The sequence below is a fragment of the Phallusia mammillata genome, chromosome 5 (genome assembly GCF_965637545.1).
Source record: "Phallusia mammillata chromosome 5, kaPhaMamm4.hap1.1, whole genome shotgun sequence".
Classification (NCBI taxonomy): Eukaryota; Metazoa; Chordata; class Ascidiacea; order Phlebobranchia; family Ascidiidae; genus Phallusia; species Phallusia mammillata.
In genome coordinates, this window is record NC_137256.1 from 2,106,611 (window position 1) to 2,129,265 (window position 22,655).

At 34.8% G+C, this 22,655-nt stretch overlaps 3 protein-coding genes across 5 annotated transcripts; 2 read left to right on the forward strand and 1 right to left on the reverse strand.

Moving 5' to 3' along the window:
- Positions 1-464: 464 nt before the first annotated feature.
- Positions 465-18,337, reverse strand: LOC145228922 (uncharacterized). 3 transcript variants are annotated; one of them, XM_080094139.1, is made up of 21 exons: positions 18,191-18,337; positions 17,654-17,712; positions 17,552-17,595; positions 17,367-17,425; positions 16,969-17,076; positions 16,394-16,544; positions 15,949-16,002; positions 15,315-15,425; positions 14,686-14,786; positions 13,581-13,734; positions 12,349-12,524; positions 11,560-11,752; positions 11,221-11,259; positions 10,504-10,608; positions 9,678-9,739; positions 7,992-8,066; positions 6,995-7,172; positions 4,860-4,947; positions 3,804-3,852; positions 3,054-3,174; positions 465-2,359 (listed from the first exon to the last, which is right to left on the reverse strand). In XM_080094139.1, the coding sequence occupies exons 1-21, from the start codon at positions 18,238-18,240 to the stop codon at positions 1,676-1,678; spliced, it is 2,661 nt and encodes an 886-aa protein (XP_079950265.1). In that variant the 5' UTR covers positions 18,241-18,337; the 3' UTR covers positions 465-1,675. The 3 variants fall into 3 exon arrangements, with proteins under 3 accessions (XP_079950265.1, XP_079950263.1, XP_079950266.1); XM_080094137.1 differs by having other exon boundaries at positions 3,054-3,228; XM_080094140.1 differs by lacking the exon at positions 7,992-8,066 and having other exon boundaries at positions 3,054-3,228.
- A 1,176-nt stretch (positions 18,338-19,513) lies between these two features.
- Positions 19,514-21,141, forward strand: LOC145228459 (developmentally-regulated GTP-binding protein 2-like). Its single transcript, XM_080093512.1, has one exon. The coding sequence runs from the start codon at positions 19,630-19,632 to the stop codon at positions 20,722-20,724; it is 1,095 nt and encodes a 364-aa protein (XP_079949638.1). The 5' UTR covers positions 19,514-19,629; the 3' UTR covers positions 20,725-21,141.
- An 18-nt stretch (positions 21,142-21,159) lies between these two features.
- Positions 21,160-22,649, forward strand: LOC145228458 (uncharacterized). The gene has a single exon (XM_080093511.1). The coding sequence runs from the start codon at positions 21,174-21,176 to the stop codon at positions 22,509-22,511; it is 1,338 nt and encodes a 445-aa protein (XP_079949637.1). The 5' UTR covers positions 21,160-21,173; the 3' UTR covers positions 22,512-22,649.
- Positions 22,650-22,655: the final 6 nt, after the last annotated feature.

Sequence of the window (22,655 nt, forward strand, 5' to 3'; positions counted from 1 at the left end):
GTTTTCAGTTGGCCTCAGAAGTTACTTAGCCTAATAAAGATTTGAAAACAACTAATTTGGCAGCATAATCTAATCAAAATCTACATTGCACTAAGCAACTGAAGTTGTTTAAACATCTACTTAGTAGAAATTAATTTGCATTTCATAAATTTTATTTTAACTGGTGGATAAACCAAACTACAAAGTTGGGTAGAGCTTTTTTTGGTGATAGTGGGTTCTATAAGTGTTTAGGTGGACATTAGTTGGCCTATTAAAGATTTAAAAACACTATATTTAGCGGCAGAGCCTAATTAAAAACAAATTTGCACTGAACTGCAATTGTTTATACATCTAGGTAGTAAATACTATTTTGTGATTCACATTTCATAAATTTTGAGTTACTAGTTTGGATGAACAAGACCAAACTTGGGTTAAGCTAATTTCACCGATGGTGGGTTCAACTAAATTGTTTGAATTCATCACAAGTTATTTGGCTTAGTAGAGTTTATTTTTGTGGTTAGATTTCCACCAATAAACACAATGTAGGAAGAAATGGTAAAAAAAGAAAACTGTTTTCTTCAATAGAAGTACAATGAACAGTTGTCAGATATTTGGTGAAAAGGAAAAACCAATGAAAAACACCAGGAAAAATTTAAATTGTGACGTGACTTACACTAATAGTGAAGTGAAATATTCAATGAAATAACACTTACATTGGGAAGAAAAGTGCCTTAAATAGGAAATGTTGTCTAAAAGGGAATTCAATCAAATTAAGAAAATCACAAATACATAAACATCTTAAATGACAATAAATAAACTGATGCGAAAAAAAAGTAAAATAATGTTGTATGTACTTGGCATATAAACTATGTACTGCACAAATTTGTGGGTTTTATTGAACTCATTAACCAGTAAAATAATTATTAACAAGTTTTCAGGGAATTATTCAGTTTAGGCTCAGTAACAATTACTATACTGCATAGAAATTACCTTTTCGCAATATTTAACATATAAAGTGCATTTGAATCAAATCGCAAGCACAAAATTTTAAAACTTGACCCCAGTTTTGTCCTTGTTTGGCAAATCTATTTTCAAATGAATTAATCTACACCAGCACTGGCCATTTGCACCACAACACTTCATTAACAGAATGAATGACAGACATATATTCCCCACATCTGAAAGTGCATTTTTGGTCAAATGGTTTGCAAAAATATTCTTTAAATAAAATTAAAAGACCAAAGATAGCAAGTTTCCTAATAAATTTTATTTTTTTAGTATTTATTGGTAAATTGCACAAAGCAATTTTGTTTTGCATTTTTTTACCAATCAAAATGTGAACTAAAAAACTTTCTTCAAACAAGACGCTATTAACTACACATTCAAAAATAAATTGATTAGAATTGCACATTCTAGTTATTTAAGTAACTGTTCTCGATATTTAGCACTGTATGTTGTCCAATTCAGGTTATCAAACTGCAACTCTAGGTTTTGGGATGTAGAATGTTTAGCAGTTAGAAATGTCAAACAACTATAATACAAACTATTGAATATTAAAATGTTGAATGTATGACAACTTTTCTAGCAGATACCCCTTCGTTATAAATAATAAAAAATCACAATGAATTTTTTACACCTGACAATTATGTTGTTTATGTGATACAGTAACTAAAAGCAAACTCTTGAATTGGAATTATTACATTCCTTCTTTGGTTTTCCAATTACTTAACAAGTCTGAAAACAAATCAGGATTGCTACTAATGTTACTTTGGCCGGCAACAGGTAGGGAACCAGTTCTAACAAGTTTATCCGCTCTCTGTGTCTCAGAAACCAGGGAGCGCACTGGTGAATTGGAATGGAATGGATTGTTCGGTGCCGTCGGTTCGCTCATTCTGTATGGAGCGAAGTGGCTCGTTGACAACTTGCCGTGCGACATCGTGCGGTTATAAGCCAAACCGGAAGGTTTCTGATGGTTGCTTGTGGCAACAGAAGGGTACTGGAACGGACTAGTATGAGTTGAAGGAAACACTTGCTGAGATGCTGCTCTGGTAACTGCCAGTGGATGGCGTTGCTCTATTTTTTTGTTGTACATCTTCTCTGGGCACAACGTCCCAGCTGTACTTGTGTCAGACACTGCTGTGTTCAGCAAATGTTCAGTCTTTGATTTCACAATTCCAGGAGCTATGTCGGTGATGAAAGGGTTGAAGGACTTTGCATTGCCCTCTTCGTTGTCGAAAGTGACCCAAGTCTTACTCTGCCCAGAATTGTCCACTTTGTTCTGTGTTGCGTTGGTTTGGGAAGCTTCAGTCGTTTGAGGAAACAAACTGAGACCAAGAAGGTCATTCGAAAGTTCACGAGAATCAGATCGCACCATGGCAGCCTGTAAAGTTAAGAATAGTTTTAACAATCTTTTGAATATTTTGTTCAGGCCTCAGAAAAGGGGTACAGCCTAAGGATTGTTTGAAGCCAAAAAACAAACAAAAACAACATCTCTATTCATGTGACTCTTTTCTGCTATTAGCATCAGACTGAAATTTTGCATATTCTAACACTGTGTGGTGAAATGGTGATTTGGAGATCAGTGATAGTATTTTTTGATAATATCTTCATTGGGCAGGCAATGCATGACTGCATTATTTTAACAATGAGTCTGCCAATGAGAAACCTGTTTCATTGCCAATCTTTTTCATTTCATGTTAGGGAGACTTTAATATAGCTCAGTCCATGGGGTTTCCCTAGAGGGGAGCAGTACAGCTCAAGTTTCTTGATAATAGAAACAGAAGTGGTCGAGACAAGGTTAGATCCCAAAACCTTGTGAACACAAGTCAGATGTGGTATCCACTCGGCATTCACATTAAATTTTCAACACATTAGTCAATTTAGTTCTATGCATGCATATTGTATTGCAACAGTTTATTGTTTTTAGATATCAAGTGTCTCAAAAGTTTCTTGCTCAGGGAAAAACAAGTTGCCAAAAGGGGATTAAAATCCTAAACACTGTGAACGCAAGGTGCAACTAGGTTCTGTACATGCACATTGTGGTATACACATGTCTCATAGAATTGGAGCTTTACCTTTTTCTCAGGAGTTGAAGTAACACTTAAATCGACAAGGGGTGTAGTTGGGGTCCCGGACAGGAATGTGGGTGATAGGGGCTCATCGTTGTATTCCAGGGGCTTCAGGAGCAGACTCGGTCTTTTGTGAACAGGTGACGCACGTTTAAGCGACGTATTTCGACTAGTTTTAGGACTGCAACAACCACAAAACAAAACAGCATGCATTTCAATCAAATCTGTAGGCATGCATGATTATAAACAAACCAAATTAATTAAGTTCACAGAGAACCAAGTAATTACCATGGTTTTACCAAAACATTTTTTTTTAATTTGAAACGATTAATTAGGTATTATTTGGTATCTAAAATATGTTGTGGATTTGAACAAATTTGGTAGGGAAATTTACAAAGCATATTTAAATTTTTGTATTTAGTCTTTTTTGTATAATTCTGACAGTGCACAACCGAGAATTTTTTTCTTGAAAACAAAAAGTTTAGTTTCATGTTTTGATCATTAAGACTTGTTTTGCAGAAGAAACATATTTAAATAATCATTTCTGAAAAAACACAAAAAGTTCATACAAATGCCACCAACGTATGATCTCGATAACTCAAGGCAATACACTTCTTATACACACACAAAAAAGGAAAAGTGGCACATACATTTCTTTTCAAAAACACAAATGGTATTAAACATCGTCCGGACAAGACATAATAATCAAACAAAAATGAAACAACCAACAAAAAACGAACAAGGTTATTAATTTACCTTTCACTGGATGTGAGATCTGCATCACTGGCTTCCTGAATAGGAGATTCTGCAACAAATCAATTATGTGCATAATGTGTAAACCCAATGAAAAGTTTCAAAATAACTTCCCAATGCTTTGCAATGTACCAATCAATAAAGTATGAAATTGCTGGATCAAGTATTTTGGGAAATGTATCCTTTTTAATATTAACAATTTGAGGTCTATGGGTAAACTAATGGGTCATCCACTGTTAAAATTTGAAGTAAACAGCTTCTGGTGCTAATCTATCATGCGCATTAATTTAATACTCTCTTTCTTCACCCAATAGGTTTAACAAACTCAGGCTACACTGAATAAGCATCTCGTCCAAAAGGTTGCATATTTAACAAATTTGTTGTAGTTATGCACTGTTGTACTGTGGTGCACATAACTCTTCACTGAAAGCCTTTGTTCTTTTGTAATTATTTTATGATATCCCGCTGTTGCTCTTGTGAGTTTTCGCTTGTGTGCTCGCTCGCAAATATTTCACTTGCACTATCATTCTGGTAAAAAGCATCTAGTACAGGGGTGTCCAACACGTGGCACGCAGAGCATTTGAAAATGGCACTCAAGCTTTTGCAAATTCAGATGGTAAACATTAGGATTTATCACGCAATTAAATTTGTTTCTATTGATTCTTCTTGGCCTTTATTCTAACTTCTGTAAAGATTACCAGTAGTAAAGTTACACAACCCACTATATAAAGTGTTCGTTTTTTTGACAAAAACGTTATAAACTGAGCCCGACATGGTATGGAAAAAGTAGCGAATGTTGGCATGCAAGTATATTTCAAAACTAAATTTGGCATGGTGGTGTGTTTGAGTTGGACACCCCTGATCTAGTATTTTGTTCAGCATCATACCAGTTGAATTACAAATTTGTTTTTGAAAAGTTATGAAAAAATTTGTTCCCAAAACTCATTTGAAAAATTATGAAAAAATGTGTTACTTTTAGTGAAACTAAACTCTAACACCTGATACACATTTGACTTTATAGTAACAACATTGAACTTGAAATAATAACATTTCGCATACCAGGTTGTCTTGTGCTGAATTCTGACATGAAATCGACATTATTTTCCAGTGGTTCCTCGGGTGGCAGATGTTTGGCATTTGATGAGTTCTGTTAGATAAACATGTTGTAGATAATAATTATTTTATAAATGTTGAAAAGATAAATGAAAGAAATGTGTGATTTCTGGTAAATGAACAAAACATTGGAAGGTCATTTAAGAAATTGTCTTAAAGCTTTTGAAGCACATGTATTTGCAAATACATTTAAGTCCACCTTTTATAATGTGGTTTCAAACCAAACAGGAGTAAAAATGATTTTTCCGCAAAGAAATATAACTTCTAGACCAGTGGTTCTTAACCGGTGGGAAATTTCCCACTAGTGGGAAATTTAATGTTTTCGGTGGGAAATTATGTAAGCTTGAAAAGAGCAAACTCAGGCTCGATGGTCGAAACCAGCTTTGAATTAACCGTTGAAAGCTACTTTACTAAAAATTTTCTGCAACAACATTTAAGATTGATAATTTAACCAAGGGTTACAAGACATGTACAAATCCAAAGGCCGTTTGTTACATCACAGACAAGACTAAAACCATCAATGACTTTGCTGTTGTGCGCGAATAAAAGCCTTTCCTTTGTTGATTGTGATGCAATGAATGACTAATGCAAGCAGAGCAGACTCTTCAGTATTCCAAAAAGTTTAATCTCTCACAGAAGCACTATTTAAACTAAATAAGATTGCAGTATACCTTGCAGTATACAAAAATTATTTCATTTAAAGAATATTTTTTGTTAACGTAGGGCACAAAACATGATTATAAAAATAACAGAGGGGGAAATGCGAAGTTGGTGATTGACGTTAGTGGGAAACCACACCAAAAAGGTTAAGAACCACTGTTCTAGACACTAAAAGCAAACTAATATTAAAAACTAGAATAGTGGTTTTCCTCATATACCATTTACTATATTTATGATGGATATAAATTTGGCACCTACATTTCGTTGGGTCCCTATCTTTTTCCTGGCACTTTATAACATAATTGTTTCTGCAAACATAATCTAATGGGTCCCCACACATGTGCACATGCAATTTGGTAACAGTAAAAATAGGGCACAATGTTATTTGTTAAACTGGAATAGTGCGTCGATTTTTCACGGTTTCATTTCCGTCAGCGATCATTGTCTCACAGCATGCGAATGTTGTTAAATAAAGATATGGCGCCGGTCGCGGCAGGAAGGGCCTGTCGTTAACCGCCACAAGATGTAAAACTGCGTGATACAACAATTGCATAACTAACATTTTCAAATGATATACAAATATATCTTGCACAGTGCAAAAAGACTGCTTGATAGCACGTCCAGTTATACGCGAGGCCGAGATATTGGCTTTTTAATGGGCAGGTTTGCGCTTTTCGTGCCCAATTGGGCTTTTTTTGACATGGAGTTGCGCGTTGTTTTTACGAGGTGGAAAATGGATGAGTCCAACTATTTAAACTTTTAACAAAGCTTCAACATTTTTTTCCTTAATAGCCCTTTGTTTGTTGTAATTTATGATTTTTAATCCCCACATAGCGTTCCCTCGCACCGTTAAGTTTCTACATACCAACAATACGATTGCTTAGCTGGGCTTTTTATGTCCAAAACCTGTTTCTGAAACAGTTTTGTTAACGCTTTCAGTTTGAGAAGTCACGTTACACAGGTGTAACAAATCGTGCTGCGTTGTCGCTCTGCATTTCGAAACACGAATAAGTTGACCTACATTAATGTTTACAGCGGAATATAACTAACATCGTAATATATTAATTCCAACCAGTGAGAAAATGGTCAAGTGACGACTGCGTTCATACGTGAAGCAGAGGCATTTTTTTCTTGAAATACGATGTTCTAACTGGCTTAATTCTCTATTTATTTTTAAATGCAACGAATTTATATTGCTTCCCCAAACATTCTGTTGGGTTAAAGTAAACTCACGCCAATGTTTAATAAAATACTAACTGTTTTTAATGATGGATGAAAACGTAAAAACAACATGCTTTATTATTCAACGGTTTCGGCAAATGCTCATGCCATCATTGAACTGTTTTTAGAAAAAAAATCATGCAAATGTTAAAAAGCTGGCTTGCCAACAAACTTTCTAAAATTTCTCCACAGCAACTTACAGTGTTAACAATATCTTGAATGGCTGTTTCCATTTCTGACACCAAGTTGACGTCGACGTTGGAGAAATGACTCAAACTCCGGTCCCTCTCTACTCCCTCTAGTGTTCCTTGTTCACTGACCATGTTCCAGCCGTCCAAGTCATCGCCAAGATCAAGTGTGTTGTACTTTCGAGTGGGACTGAACAAAAATGTATAAAATTTAATTTTCTTTTCAAATAAATTTTAAACAATATTTTCATCAGTCTTGTGGATTTGAGAAATATTTTCAATTCTTTATGTAAAAAAGATTTTACAGGCGGAGAGCTATTTTTTAAAACCATCTACATTTTTTGAAAAGTGAATATGAACAGAAATTTAAAATGCTTCGTCACACGTGAAAGATAAACAACATTATTGCTGTTGCAGTTTAATGAAAAAATATTTGGATAAATGAGAAAATATAATTAGGCATTTTTGTTGAAGGAAATTTTGATTTTTTTTTCATGATTGCATGATTGAGATATATTTGCCATGAACAAAAAACATGCAAAACAAACAATGACCTGTTTTTTTTTAGATCCAGCCAATGACAGACAACTCCATGGTTATGTGCAAAGAATTTTAACAATGTCAAAGTTATTTGAGAAATTCACACACTTTTAATGGCATAGTTGGGCAAAACAGAATCCAACATGCATAGAGCATTTGTAACAAGGTGTTAAGAGATGTAACACCTTGTATATCAAATGCCATTGAAAAAGAAGTATTGTTCGCTGTAAGAGTGCGACCCATGTAAAAGTGCAGCAAATTCTGTGTGCTTTGTGAGCAACAGGTGAAATAAATGCTGATTGGGCAAAAAAAATGTAAAGTGTAAACCTGACAAACAAAATCAAACAAAAAGTAGAAACAACCAACAACATAAACAGGATCACATTAAGCAGACAAAACAAAAAAATATTTGAAATGTGACTGAAACAAAGAGAATGAGAAGCCACCAAATGTATGCAAGCAGTTTTACCGATTCTTGTGGGCTTTTTTGAAACTGCTTCTTGTTCTAGGGGGCGGTGGTCTAGGAGGGGGTGGGCGTCGTGCTCTACACAAGTTACGCCTTGTTAGTGACTTACTTGTGTTTCATTGACACCTGATGTATTAATTTGGACTCACTCCAGCAAGTTGACTGTTAAGTGTAAAGAAAATACAACTTAAGTGCATTTTTATCCAGGCATGGTTGGAAAAAGCAATTCACAAACAACATCAAGCAAAAACTCAAAAATTTGTGCAGTACTTTTTGCACAGAATTGTAGTAGCTCCACCAACAAACAAGTTTGTTATAATGGCATATTCCAACAAAATGAAGAAAAAAAAAGAATCTGTTTGTAACAATTTGTAAATCCCAATATTAGCTATTCGTTAGGAAAACATCTGGCAAACCACATAATTCGGTTAATTGCAAGACAAAGCTTGACAAATTGGCCATGCTAATAAGCGGAGTCTGGATTGCAATACTATGGGACAACTAAATCCTATATGACAAGCATGTTTTCCATTATCTTTGGTTGCACCTGGCTTCTCTTCACAACATAATTATAGCTTGGTTGAGGAGCGCAAATCTGGGTGAATAAGACAAATGGAAATATTCTCCATAATTCATATCAAGGTATGAAACAAAAAAATGTTTAATATACGTTACTTAGTCGGTGTAGTTGCAGCATGGTTGGTATGCTGACTTTATTTCAGTTGTATGTGAGCCAGTGCTTAAATGACACAGTACATATTTTAATGTACTCCTATTTTACATGTCATCATGAAGAATTTACAGGAGCACAGAACTGCATCTCAACTTGATAATGAACAAATAAAACTGCGATGATTTCATGCACATAAACATGAACAACAATCAACACACAAGTGCATTACAAGCATGGAGGCAAACATGTTCCAGCACGGCTTAAAGATCAACATGACAAATTTATTGTAGTAGGCAATCCCAAGTGATATGTTTGATTATTATAGTAATGGATTTCATGTTGGCAAAAAACAAATTTAATGTTGTTGCATAGCTCCAGAATGAATAATATAAATCAAATTTTGCAGGTTTAATAATAATAATATTGTGTCTCTGCTGAAAACTTCTATGTTCATCCATAACACAAAGGTGTAGAGTGGAACACATCTTTCACAAATCAAAAAAATTGAATCCGGGTCCACAGACCGGTACTTCTTTGTTACTCACAATTAATATTGGACAAATTGGATGTAAACAAGGGAAACTCAAACCCAAGCACTGTTTTGTGCAAGGCATTATTCACATACTGTATAATGCGGTTTTGTCAGTATTTAGATCTACAAACATGTTAGCAATACAAGAAACACTTTTGTTGAAAGCCAACTTCAAAAAAGTTGCGGAGTATTTGAAGATATGCACAGTACAATGAGTACCAAACAACTGACTACACACAAAAGTTACAAAACATAAAACTTCCTTAATTGCCTGAAAGTGAAACCAAAGTTTTTATGTTTTACATTTTTGTGTGTGTAGATTTTATTCGTGGAAATAAAACCAAGTCATACAACTATTTCAAATATCGAGCCCTTCATAAAATGATTGTAATGTTCCAAACAAAAGGGGAGGCCGAACTTTCTGTTTGCCCAAACAGTGTGGGTGTGTGTGGGAAAGGTTTTATTATTTCATTTCAAATCCTACCTCATCTCTTGAAGTTTTTCGGATGAAATTGGTGGAGGTCTCTCTGGCCTACTTGGGCGAATCTGCAAAATACAGGATTTTAAACAAAAGTAACAAATAAACCTTTACAGAAAAGCAATTTTCGGGTAAAATGCTCCTAAACAACTTGTGACAAGCTAAAATTTCAACAAGTAGAAGTTTTTAATTACACTAAATGATGCCATTGTGGCAAATAATATTGTTTGCAATGGCATTTCAATGTAGCATCAGGGTGTTATTACTAGAGATGGGCCGAGCCGAGCCAGAACTCGAGTACTCGGTAGTCGGTACCAAGCCTGGCTGTTTTTGATGCTCGGTGCTCAGCCGAGCAGTTGCACAAACTGACCAGAGCATTAAATTTGCATATTCATGCCCTGCTAACATACATAACTAGTATCCGAAATGGTATTTAAGAACAAAAATGATGTTTTTTCAATGCATCAAATGACAAAAAAATCGTACTTCTGGGGCCTGTACAGCTTAACACACCGCTGGTGACGTAGGGGACCTTACTAGCGTTCGTGACATCACAATGCACCAAGCCTTTTTTAACATGAGATGCTCGGTGTTCGACCAAACAGAATATTTGCAGTTTTGGCCCATCCCTAGTTATTACCCTGATATGAAGTCTGTCTCAACAAGAAATGTATAGATTTGCCGAAAGAGCATCATTTAGTTTAAATATTACAGGTGGCAGCAACGGTCTATATAAACGGGTTTATTTTACCGGGTGAGTTTTTGCAAACTAAAAAAAGGCATTCAAAACACATAGCAGAACTGTACACTTTTTATTAAGATTGAAACCTACCCTTTGAGTGGTTTCATTGAGAGGTTTGATATTTTGTTGTGAGTTTTCCTGTTGTTTCAGGACTTCAATTATGCTGTGTCGGGCAAACTTCATGTTGCCCTTCGCCTGTGAGTAAGTCAATATTAGATCGGTGTTCTTAAACCCCAAGTCCATGAAAATGCACAAGATTTGGGTACAAACATAATTTGAAACCCCATACCTTTTAACACAACACAAAATATTTGTAACTGCGCTCATTTAGTTTAATATGTGCCTTGTTTAGTTTAAGTATATATCAGAATATCCCCTTCTGGGAAGGGGACCCATAAAAAATGAGCAATCCCCACAGTAAAAATGGAAAAGAGGCTTTGGTATATATATGTACCCAATTTACCATACTTGCAACGAATATAAAACGTTACGTAATTTCAAATTCCTAGGACTTTTGCAAAAGTTGGCTTTTCAAAAACTTTTCCAGGCCTTAAAGATACAAATTTAAATTCCATAACCTTTCCAGTTTTTCCATACCCGTGGGAACCCTGTATAAAACTTAATCCAGCTAATAAATTGATAATCTCTCAGCAATTAGCCAACCATTGACCAGTAAATTAGTTGTCCAAGCAAAGTATAAATCTGTTAAGCCTTCTTCCATGAAACAAATTGTTTTGTAGCTGATGGTTCCATTGCTTACTTTTTAAGTTTAAAAAATGTTTTGTGGCATAAAAACAAAATTCTGACCTTTTTCTTGAACTGAGTAAACAATTCATTTCCGCCTTTCTGCAAAGAATAAAACAAAAGAAATTTTAATTAAAAATATGCTGACAGAAAAACATATTTTTAGAAAACAAAAAACCTGTCTATCAATAACTGAGTGTTTATACAAAGCTTTTTGTAACACATAATTATCTGTTGAACAGTTAGTTAACAAACAGTGCCAAAATGCTTAATTGACTTAAAATTGCTAGTGAACAAGTTCAGACATTTCTAGGTTAATGCAAAATATTCTGGCACAAAAAATATATATTTTTTGCACATGTTGCTACCAAAGAAAGCTTTTCATGCATAAATTATGCGAACCTTTGCAGAATTCAGCCATTCTTTCACAGTATCTTGGTCGTTTTCACTGATGTTGTTTAGAACTGAACATTCGTTCTCAAACGAGTCCTTAAATCCTTCACCACAGTTGAGCATATCCAATCGACCGTCAATAAATTGCTTGAACGACTGCAACTGGATAAGGGTTTTCGCAAATTCCTTCGCAGTAGTTGACCTGTGTGAAATATGAGATGGTTAAATGCATAATGGAGTAACCATGCACATATTGATACTCAAAAAGCTGAAACCGACAAAATACATGTCATTGAAACGTATTTGGTTGTTCATTATCGTTAGGTGGTCATTGAAGAAAGGCCATTTTTATTACATTTACATTATATAAAAAGAAATACAAACACTTTGGCAATAAACAAAACTTGTTCAAAATAATACTGTAACCAGTGTTAAACATTTAGTTAAATAATAGAATTATAATACCGTAACCAAGTAAATATTTTGTTGAAGATTTTTTGGAGGTTTTAAAATGCAGAATATCTTGATACAAAGTAGTAAAGTGTCAATCACTGGTAAGGACTATAAACAGTTATGCAATCGAACAGTGCAGATAAACCACATAACATTTCTATCCCTTAAACGTTTTGTGTGCATATATAGAGAACTTTCTGTAATATGTGAAACAAGCTGGAACCAACTAGCCTACTAACAAATAATAGCGTCACTACAACAAAATTAAAACATCAATCACATGCAGAGGCAAGTGGTTAATTTGATAAGTTGTGTCATGTGTACAATAGAAATCATAAACCAAACCTGTAAGATTCGATAAATTTATCTTCGTCGAAGAGGACCTTGAATTCCCCCTCAGGATATGTGAGTCCGTGTTTGAATCCACCAATCAGGCGAGCTTGTGTTCGGAGAAATGCCAACGCCAGGTTTGTGCCCATTTGAATGTTTTGCTTGCGAAGAAGAGATTTTAAAAACGAAACCTAAAAAGAAGCAATAATTAATTTTACAAATTTCTAAACAACATGTCATTTTTTAGGATTATATTTGGATGTTATATGAACAAACATTTAAAGTCTAAAAAACTGGTCGGCCACAGACGTGATTTCTTGGTTTGTCCTATATGCAGTGTTGGGATTCAGTTGGTTAGCACTGGTTCTATACAACCGTCTCACGAAATTTTATGAGATCAGCGAACCGGTTAGCATTACTGGTTACTTTTTATTGGACTTTTTGTAACAGAACTGGCTGAAAAATATCACTTTTGTGATAAACCGGCTGACAAAAAAATTGAATCCCACCACTGCCCATATGTTACAGTGCTAAATAGCCTGTAAACTTCTAAATGATTTAGTTTTGAGTCCATTTTCAGTAAAACTTGGCCACCCAAGCAGGCATTCAGTGCAAAATGCTGTGTACAATGCCATGTAATCTCACATCCATGAGCATTTCCTGTTTAACTGAAATTATGTTTAATTCTGCACATCACAAAACAAGAGACACATTTTGTTTACAACAACATCGTCACAAAATGCACAGCCGACTTCCAGCCTGAGAAGGAAGTAGGAAATACAGCCAAAAAGATCTGGTTTGCTGAGGGGGGGCTGAAAGTTCAACTCTCGCATAACTAAGTTTCCGGATAGATAGGACGGTTGCCAACTTTATGTCTATGTTGGTGTCGGTTTAAAACCATTTTATTTGCCGAAACTCTGTACAATAAACAACTATATTGCTTGTCAGAACAGATTTGTGTATAGTTTTTCTACAACTACTGTATTGATATGTTGTTTTTATGGTAATTTTAAACATTGGTTATGAATGTAGTTATAAACGATATATGAGCATCATCTTTGTATGACACTATGCTTTATTCTCTGTTAATGGTCTTAAAACACACATGACAAAGTTAACAGTTTATTGTTTAGCATAAAATATGTGTTTGAAACTTGACAACTGACATAAATATTGTGCCAAATTCCACATCAAAATAATAACACTTTTGTCTACTATAAAATCTGACAGACTAATCTATATCTTACCACATCATTTGGAATACTTTCCACGTCGTTGTGCATAGTTTCAACTTCCTCTTCATCAACATTTGCAATTACAACGTCTGGATCGTTATATATCATGTCTCGAACACGCGGCATCAATGATGAATGAATTCCAACAAGGTATGGCATCGGGGCTCTAAAAAACACAAAGAAAAAATCAACGCCTATTATCAAATGTTGGTTTATTCACTTCAGTTAAAAACAATCAATAGGGCTTTAAAAAAGAAACTACATTTTCATGTTTTGAAGTCTAGCGGTGAACTGCAGGACAAAATTTACACAACATTAGGTATCAACACATAATATGTGCACATGTGCAACGATATGAATACTCTGTCTTAGCGCAAATGCGAAAACAAAAAATTAAACAAAAATCGATATGTGCCTCCTTCATGGAAAATGAACATAACAAAAGAAAAATGAGAATGCAATTTAAAGCATAATACAGTTTACCCAAAAATTTACATAGAAGTTTCAGTTTCAGTTTATTTTGTTTGTGTCACAAGCACAGCTGATAACAATATAATCATGGCCAGCATGTTTGTTTAAACTGCTTTTAAGGGGTTTAGTTAACATTTCCAAACACACATGCATAGTTTGTTTACATATAAAGTGGGTTGTAATTGGTGACACAATTGCTTGTTGCAAGCAATGACTTCATAACATGCAACGTTGCATGCAGTGACTAATAGACCAGAAACTAGAGCAAATAATGCACAGAAAATCAAAAGCTGAGACAAGTAATACAGTTTTTCCTACTTTTATTAGGTTTTAGCCCACATAATTGTTCAATAATTCTAACTACATGTTTTTCTTTTATAAAGAAACTTGAAGGAAATGTGATTTTAAATGTAAGATTATAAATCTATTTAGTATTGCAAACACCGATGATTATTAAAGCCTTGTTAGTGTTATTGTAAAAACACAAACCAGCCCAAAATACTTAAAATGGGTCACATTAAAAGCAATTAAACAAAGAAAAAATGAAATGCCCAGGCAGCATTGAAGAAGATTAGCATATGAAAGATATTTGGCAATCAAGTATATTCCCACGAATGTAACAAAGTATTAACATCAGTTTACTCACAAACAATAGTCAAGTAGATGAGGGGGCATAACTGGGATGAAGATATGTTGCCAATGGAGCGGCCGTAGCAATGCCTCTGCACTATGAACGCAGGACGTCAACTAAAAAGAATTATAAGTCATCAGTAAAGAGATCATGTACATAAATTTGCATCACAAGCCAGAAACCACATGACCAAGCGAAAGTGTGAGGTACGTTGATGCGTTGACCGTTTCCTTAATAGTAAGGCATGTTAGGTCATACTGTTCACACCACAGCATTTACCCAGCACCATTGTAGAGCATGTGGGCACTGCTTTCTATTTGCCGGTAATTGAATATATACTGTTATTAATATGTGAATAACGATAATTTGTTTGGATAAAATAACATTTTGTAAGACATTCTGCTATATACTTATGACAAATTCGCATACTTTTGCACAATTTAACTGATAGCATCAATCATTCACAAAGGTTTGAATGTGGCTTGACTTGTATCATGTATTTAGTCACTACTGTCACTAAATTCAAATGTAACTTAGTGCATTTTACACAATATAACCTTAGACCTTTTAAACACATTTTTTTATAATTGATGTAATTTCAGCACACAAGAAACATAAAAAATTGTTATGAACAGTACACTTACTGTGCCAAGATTTTTCGAAGTAAAAATGACTCTTCGTTCGAACATTAAACTTGCAAAGATGTCAATCATACAGTGAGGGTTAAGTGCAGAATAATACTCCGAAATATTTCTCTGAAAATAAAGTAGTAAAGAAGATTTGTTAAATGAAGTTTTTAAGATTCAATACTATGGAATCAATTGCACTTGAAGTGTTGTTTTATTTTGATGGATCATAATTTACTTCATTCATGCAACAACGTTATATGAAAGTATGGAGCAATTACATGGTAAGTACAGACAGTGCACACTGTTTGACCTATAAGGTCTCATCAGTGCAGCTGGTGACAAGACATAGGCTGATACTCCCAATATACTGAGTGCCATAATGTGGCTACATTTGGCTAAAAGTTGCCACCAGCTGCACTGATGGAACCTAACAAGCAGCAAACAGTCTGCACTGTGGGTTGCTTACTTAAAACGATTATTGATTTTATTGTTTTAGTTTTAATGTCTAATAATTTAATATATGCCCTTGATCAGTAAAATACCAAAAATTTCAGTTACATATAAAATGTATACATATTAATTACACAGGATCAGGTGGCTTATATACTTGTATTTAGCTTTATGATGACATCAATATTTTCAAACTTACGTTTTCTGGAATTGAAGGAAGGTTATTTGGGTCAGGAACATGAAAGAGAAGAGTCTGAAATAATCAACAAAACCTAAACTAATGTATTCAAGAATCAGAATATTACTCTGTCATGTAGATTTGTTTGCTTTGCAGGTGCATCAACATTATTTTCCATTTGATGTGATCAAATGGAATTGGTAAATGCAAAATAATGAGGGATACATAAGTTTTTGTTGATGCAACACATGAGGCCAGCAGAAGATTAGAACCCAGAACCTTGTGATTACAAGCCAAACCAAACTGAAATACAGCAAAATATCAGATGTAAGCTTTTTTTTCAAAAAAGTGGGCAGTGTTTTTTGCATTAATGTCAAAGTTTTTCATCAATTTTGAAATTGAGTACAGTTTGAGAGTTTAATTTGGTTTAGCCAAATTTTCAGGAGGAAATCAGAAATAATCTTACAGGGTTTAACTGAATCGCTTCTGTTGATGCTGGAACATCTTGTTCGTAAAGTTTTTCCAACATTGCAGTAAGGTTATCCGAGTTTACCTCTGACGATAATTCACTGGCGTAGTTGAGGAGTTTGTAAAATATCTCAAACCAAGGGACAAAGCTACAAATATAAAATTATGCACAAAGTTAACAACACACTTTAGGGCAGTAGTTTCTAATGTGAGGTTTGTATACCCCCAATGGGTAGATAATATTGTTTCAGAGGGTCCCACAACAAAAATTGTAAAGATCTTTAGCTTCTACATGGGGTTGAATAAACAATGAGGTCTATAGACTTGAGTTAATATGTTTATAAAAGGGTTAAGACCCACAAAAGGTTGGAAACCACTGCTTTAGGGAAACACTGAGATTGTGTTGTAGAAAACGTCAGACACACATTATGGGGCCCACCAGGATGATCTGCACTGACTAGTCGACAACACTAACATATACGAAGTGTAGTGCTGCCTGTTTCTATTTGTATAAACAATATAACCATGTGGTGAAAATTAAGCATTTTTATGTGTTTTGAATTGCACTCCAACCTTAATATGCAAAAACATTTTGTTCCACCATTCACAAGTTTGCAAAATCCAAATCGATGTTTTCCTTCTATGTCGGTGAAAATAAAAGTGAAATGACTTGCACGAGGTCTAGAAACAACAACACAAATTAACAAATGCAGAAAGCATAGATAAAATTCTACAAGCCTTGTCATGTCACACCATTTAAATCACATCAAGGCAACTTTTAGGCACCAGAATATTTGGTGAAAATTTCCCAAATCAAGCATGTTCTGGCCTGTGTTTAACCAAAGATTAAACTAAGTATGTACTAACAACAATGTATATGTATGGTTGACAGGATTTTGCTTGTTCCCATACAGTTCAAAGCAGCCACTATAGGCATGACTTAGTTTTTTCAGTCACTTGCAACAACTTACTGGTGGACATTCTTGTTCTCAAATGGAAAACAGAACAGAAGCGATTGTTGAATAATCTCCTGCAATTGTAGAAGATTAATTAAACATTTTGAATACTAGTAATTCTGAGCAAACTTGACTAAGAACAAATAACATCAACAATGCCATATACCTCCAAAAAATTACACAATATTCTTAAAGTTTACCTTGTCAGAAAAATCAAAAGGGTATTTGTATTCAGTTGCTGGATCTGAAAAGAATAAGTTTTAAGATAGATGTTGTACGATAAATATCACAATTTAAGCTACCTTCTCCAACTGGCCTGCAAACTATGAGAAAACAATCAAAGACCTTGGCAACATCTTTCCTGTAAAATAATGGCAAATTTCATTCATCTACATCAAACTGTACTGTACAAGACTGTTACTGTACAAGAAAGAAACCATACTTGTTCTAGAAAGATGATAAAACTTAAAACACCCAAAAAATAAGTTTAACTTTGAACTGTCTATTAAATAAAAAGAAAATCAAAAATACAAATAGTAAGTAGTTATTTTGACATTTCTTGGATTTGCATGGGATGCGTCAATGTGAAACAATGACTTATGCAGGGTTTTTTAAGGTTTGGTTTGGGTGACCGCTAAGTAGTTGTAAGAGACCGCAAGTGTTTCATTTAAATACCAAAAAATAGCCATATTTGCTTATTTGGGAAACCGCTGGAGAAATTTGGGGGACCGTTTCGGTCCCCCAAAACACCTTAAAAAAAACACACTGGACTTATGTATATTGTTTCTTTAGGTATTTAGTCTTAGTAAAATACAATTTAACTGAAAATGTTCAAATACCTGAGCCTTGATCCCAGACTTGTTTCACATGTTTGCTTTTCTTTTGCCATCAGTTCAAAAAGTCAAGTTAAATTTTGCAGCATTTACTTAATTTTGCTGTTCATAACTTGATACAGAAACCTACTCTGCCAAAAAATCACAATTACACATAGCTGGCACCTTTTTAACACACAGATATTTTACATCCAGGTCATGTTGTGTGTCAACAAACGATCTCAATTTTTAACACAAGTGTGTGAAACGCAATCTGCTCAGTTTTCTGCGCAGCTCAAGAGGTTGAATATGCGATAGTGCGCCCCAGTAAAAGTTACGCAATTTTTTTACTTGCAACGATATAAAAACACAATCAGTTCGAACTTCCGACTTTCGATTTCACTTCAAGTAGAAGACTTCAATATCAGAAAAACAAAATCATTAATCCAATAAAACTACACCCGATAAAATGCCCTGATCCGTAAACATGCTCATTCAGCCATAACACACACGGAAATCATACCAATTTCAAGCTTTTTTTAATTGCCTATTTGTATTTTCTTCTAATGGAAAATTAGGAGAATTACTGTTATTCCATTTGTTAAAAAAATAATAAAGCCCACAAAAAACTGAAATTAACATTGGTTTTCTTACATAACTAAAATTACCTCCATTTTTCTACACACTTAATACTTTTCTTACTCAGAATACTTTTGAAAAAAATGTTTATGGTGTTCATTTTGATTTTATCCTTTTTAACGCAAATGTATCATTATTAAACAAGATTTATTTCGTTCATCGATTTTTAATGATCACGTGGCAGCTATTTGCGGGAACTTCGCCATTTGGCGGGAATCTAAATTCACTTGTTAACAATCGAATGAGATAACGGTTAAATTCCTCACACATTTTATTCCCTTGAAATCTTTATAACCAACTGGTGTACTTTGGATTATAAAACAAATATCCGTTTATTCTTTTAAATAATAATATGCATGTTTTATTTACTTTTTAGCAACTTATGCACCGAGAAAGCTTGATTACAAATATTGAAAAGTGGTAAAACGTTTCCATCATCGGAAATAAACAACCAAGTTGCCTGACATAAAGTTATACCAGGTGTTGTTGTTTTTATCCAACGTTGCGGGTTTAAACGTTTGCTTTTTGCAGTTTGCAATTTCTTAAGCTGAGGTTTTTCTTATTACTGATGCTACGGGAATGTACACATATTAGTTTAGTAAGTAAGGGTTTACAACATATTTAGTTTGTGTGTAATAGTTTTTTTTTCAAAAAAATGGTTTTCAGAAAACTGAGGTTTTTTCTTTGATAAACAAAACGATTTCTTGTTTAGAACCAACTAACTATGCAGGGTGACTTCGTGTTTTTTTTAGACTATTTTACTTTCACAAGCCAAATTTGTAAAAAATAGTGTTCAGTTGCTAACTCACCAACAAATTAGAAGCACGATGGGGATTTTAGAAAAGATATCCGAAATTGAAAAAGAAATCGCCAGAACTCAGAAAAATAAGGCAACTGAATATCATCTTGGTCTTCTTAAAGCTAAACTTGCAAAATATCGAGCTCAGATTTTGGAGGGTCCGAAAAACTCTGGTCAAAAAGGGGAGGGATTTGATGTTATGAAATCTGGTGATGCCAGGGTTGCACTCATTGGGTTTCCATCTGTAGGCAAATCCACCCTACTTTCTACCCTAACATCAACAACGAGCGAAGCTGCATCCTACGAGTTTACGACTTTGACCTGCATTCCAGGGGTCATTCAGCACAACGGGGCGAATATTCAACTGCTTGATTTGCCTGGAATCATTGAAGGAGCCGCTGCTGGAAAAGGTCGAGGCCGGCAGGTCATTGCTGTCGGCCGAACAGCGGACATGGTGGTCATGATGTTAGATGCATTAAAGGGAGATGTTCAAAAAGAACTCCTCACTAAAGAACTTGAGGCAGTAGGAATTAGGTTGAACAAAAAGCCACCAAACATTTACTACAAAGAGAAGAAAGGTGGTGGAATTTCCATTACAGCAACTTGTACTCTGACAAAGATCTCTGAAAAAATGATTCAGCTAATTTTGCATGAATACAAAATCTTCAATGCGGACATTGTATTTCGTGAAGATTATGGTGAAGATGCACTTATTGATGTGATTGTAGGCAACCGAAAATACATGCCATGCTTGTATGTCTACAACAAAATTGATCAAATTTCTATCGAAGAGGTGGACAGAATTGCCAGACAGCCTCACTGTGTTGTGATCAGCTGCAACATGCTTCTTAATCTTGACCACTTCAAGGATTCCATGTGGAAATATCTTGCACTTATCACAGTCTACACTAAGAAACCTGGCAAAAAGCCGGACTTTGAAGATGGCCTCATTCTCCGATCGGGATCAACAGTTGAGCATGCATGTCATGCAATCCACAGAACTTTGGTGGCAAATTTTAAGTATGGACAAGTTTGGGGTCTCAGTGCAAAATATAATGGACAACATGTCGGTCTGAGTCATAAGCTTTGTCATGAAGATGTTCTTCTTGTTACTAAGAAGTAATGAAATTGTCATGAATTGTTCTGTTGGTGTTAATAATTTGCTGTGTTTTATGAAATTTATGGCTACAAAGTCGCACTCATTTGTGATGCCAAGTTTTTCTAGGCATATCTTGTTTGCATTGTACATTTTTCGAAATTATTTATTTCATGCATGTTTGATCAAAAATACTAATGTGTTTCTATTTATTACAATGTTTCATTCATACCATAATGATGCTTAATATGAAAAAAAGTTCACCGATTGAAAAAGTTTTTTCCACATTTCTTGGCGTGCCTGTACAAAACCCAATCAACCCAATCAAATCAACAACTTGTGCCACATAAATAAGTAGTGTGTTGTATTAGAAACTTTATTCACAAGTTATGCATTGAGGTATTGCTGTTCCACTATATGTTTGATCATTTGCTTTTATTGCAGGCCAAAACACAGAAATATATTAGGAAAACAAAATGGAGTATGTTGCACCTGAGCTAAGTGATGTGGACATTACAGGAGCATTGCAGATTGGATTACTGGGTGATTCGATTCGACATTTGACAGTGGAACAATTGAAAAATCCCTCCAGTGGCCTCGTTCTTCAGGTTTGCGTCAGTATACTTGATAAACTTGGTGTTGAAATCGACCACCTCGGACAATCGCTGCCAAATCGTCCGATCCTGGACCCGGAAATCTATCGACCAAATTTGATGCGAATGCTAAACGTCACAAAGTTATTGAACCACTGTGTGCCAGGATTGCTTATTGAGACAAAAGACATTTTGTACCCAAAGTGGAAACGAATTCGCCGACTTCTCAACATATTTATAAACTACTTGCGATACTGGGAATACAACATTTCCACTTGGAAAGAAATCAGCAGTGATTCTGAGGATCTTTTGAAGAAGCGTGAGGAGCTTTTAAATCAGAACAGTAAGTTGGAAACTGTGTTACAGGACACAAAGAACTGGTTAAAGCAAAATGAAAGTCATTATGTGCAGCAAAGATTGGAACTGGCAGATTGGAAGGAAAAGTTCGAAAAAATCTTGGATCAGCAGAAAGACAAGGATAAGGAGAAAGTTGCTGCAAAACTCGAAATGAGTAAAACCACAGAGAGATTTGAAATCATTAAAAAAGAGCTTGCAAGAGCTTTTGAGGAAAAAGAGCAAGTTTCACTACAGGTTGTCAGCAGCCCAGAAAAGCTGCTGGCTGAAAAGAAATCACTGCTGGAAAAGAAAGATGAACTTCAAGAAGATTTCCAAAAGCACAGTAACATTCTTCGAGACACAGAAAGGAAAATTGAGCGAGTGAATCAAACTCATGAGTTGGCAAAGTTTGACCTACAGCTGCTTTCAGATTGTCAAACCTTCATCGATGATTTACATGTCATAAAAGATAACGCAATGAAGAAAAAATTTGAGATTGATACTATGTCGCTTTCCAAAAGCAAACTTAGCAAGGAGATAGAGAATCTTAAACAAGAACTGGTCACAAGTCGGGAGCAGCTGCATCGTATTAAACTCCGAGCGGAAAAGCAATCACAGTCTCACAAGCAACAACTGGCTGATTACACCAAAGAGCTTGAAACCATGCAAAGCAGCCTGAAGAGCAGTGAAGTGGAAGTGAGGTCAACATTGCAGGAACTTGATGAACAAAAGAAGTCTTGTATGTTGAAACATCAGGCAACCATAGAAAAGTTGCAAGAGAAGGAAAAAATGTTGTGGCAAAACTTGGACGAAATCGAAAAACAGACAGTTGCTTATTTTGAATCAATTGTTGGTTCAAAGTGTTCTGAAGTTTACAACTTTTAAGATATTTGATTAAAAAACACAGAACTTTAGTTATTGTGTAATTCATTTTTTGTAAATTTATATTTGTACAAACTGTTACATTTTCATGTTTTACTGTAACTGTCATCTAAAGTCCTTTCCTTCATTTCACCAAAACAGGTTTAA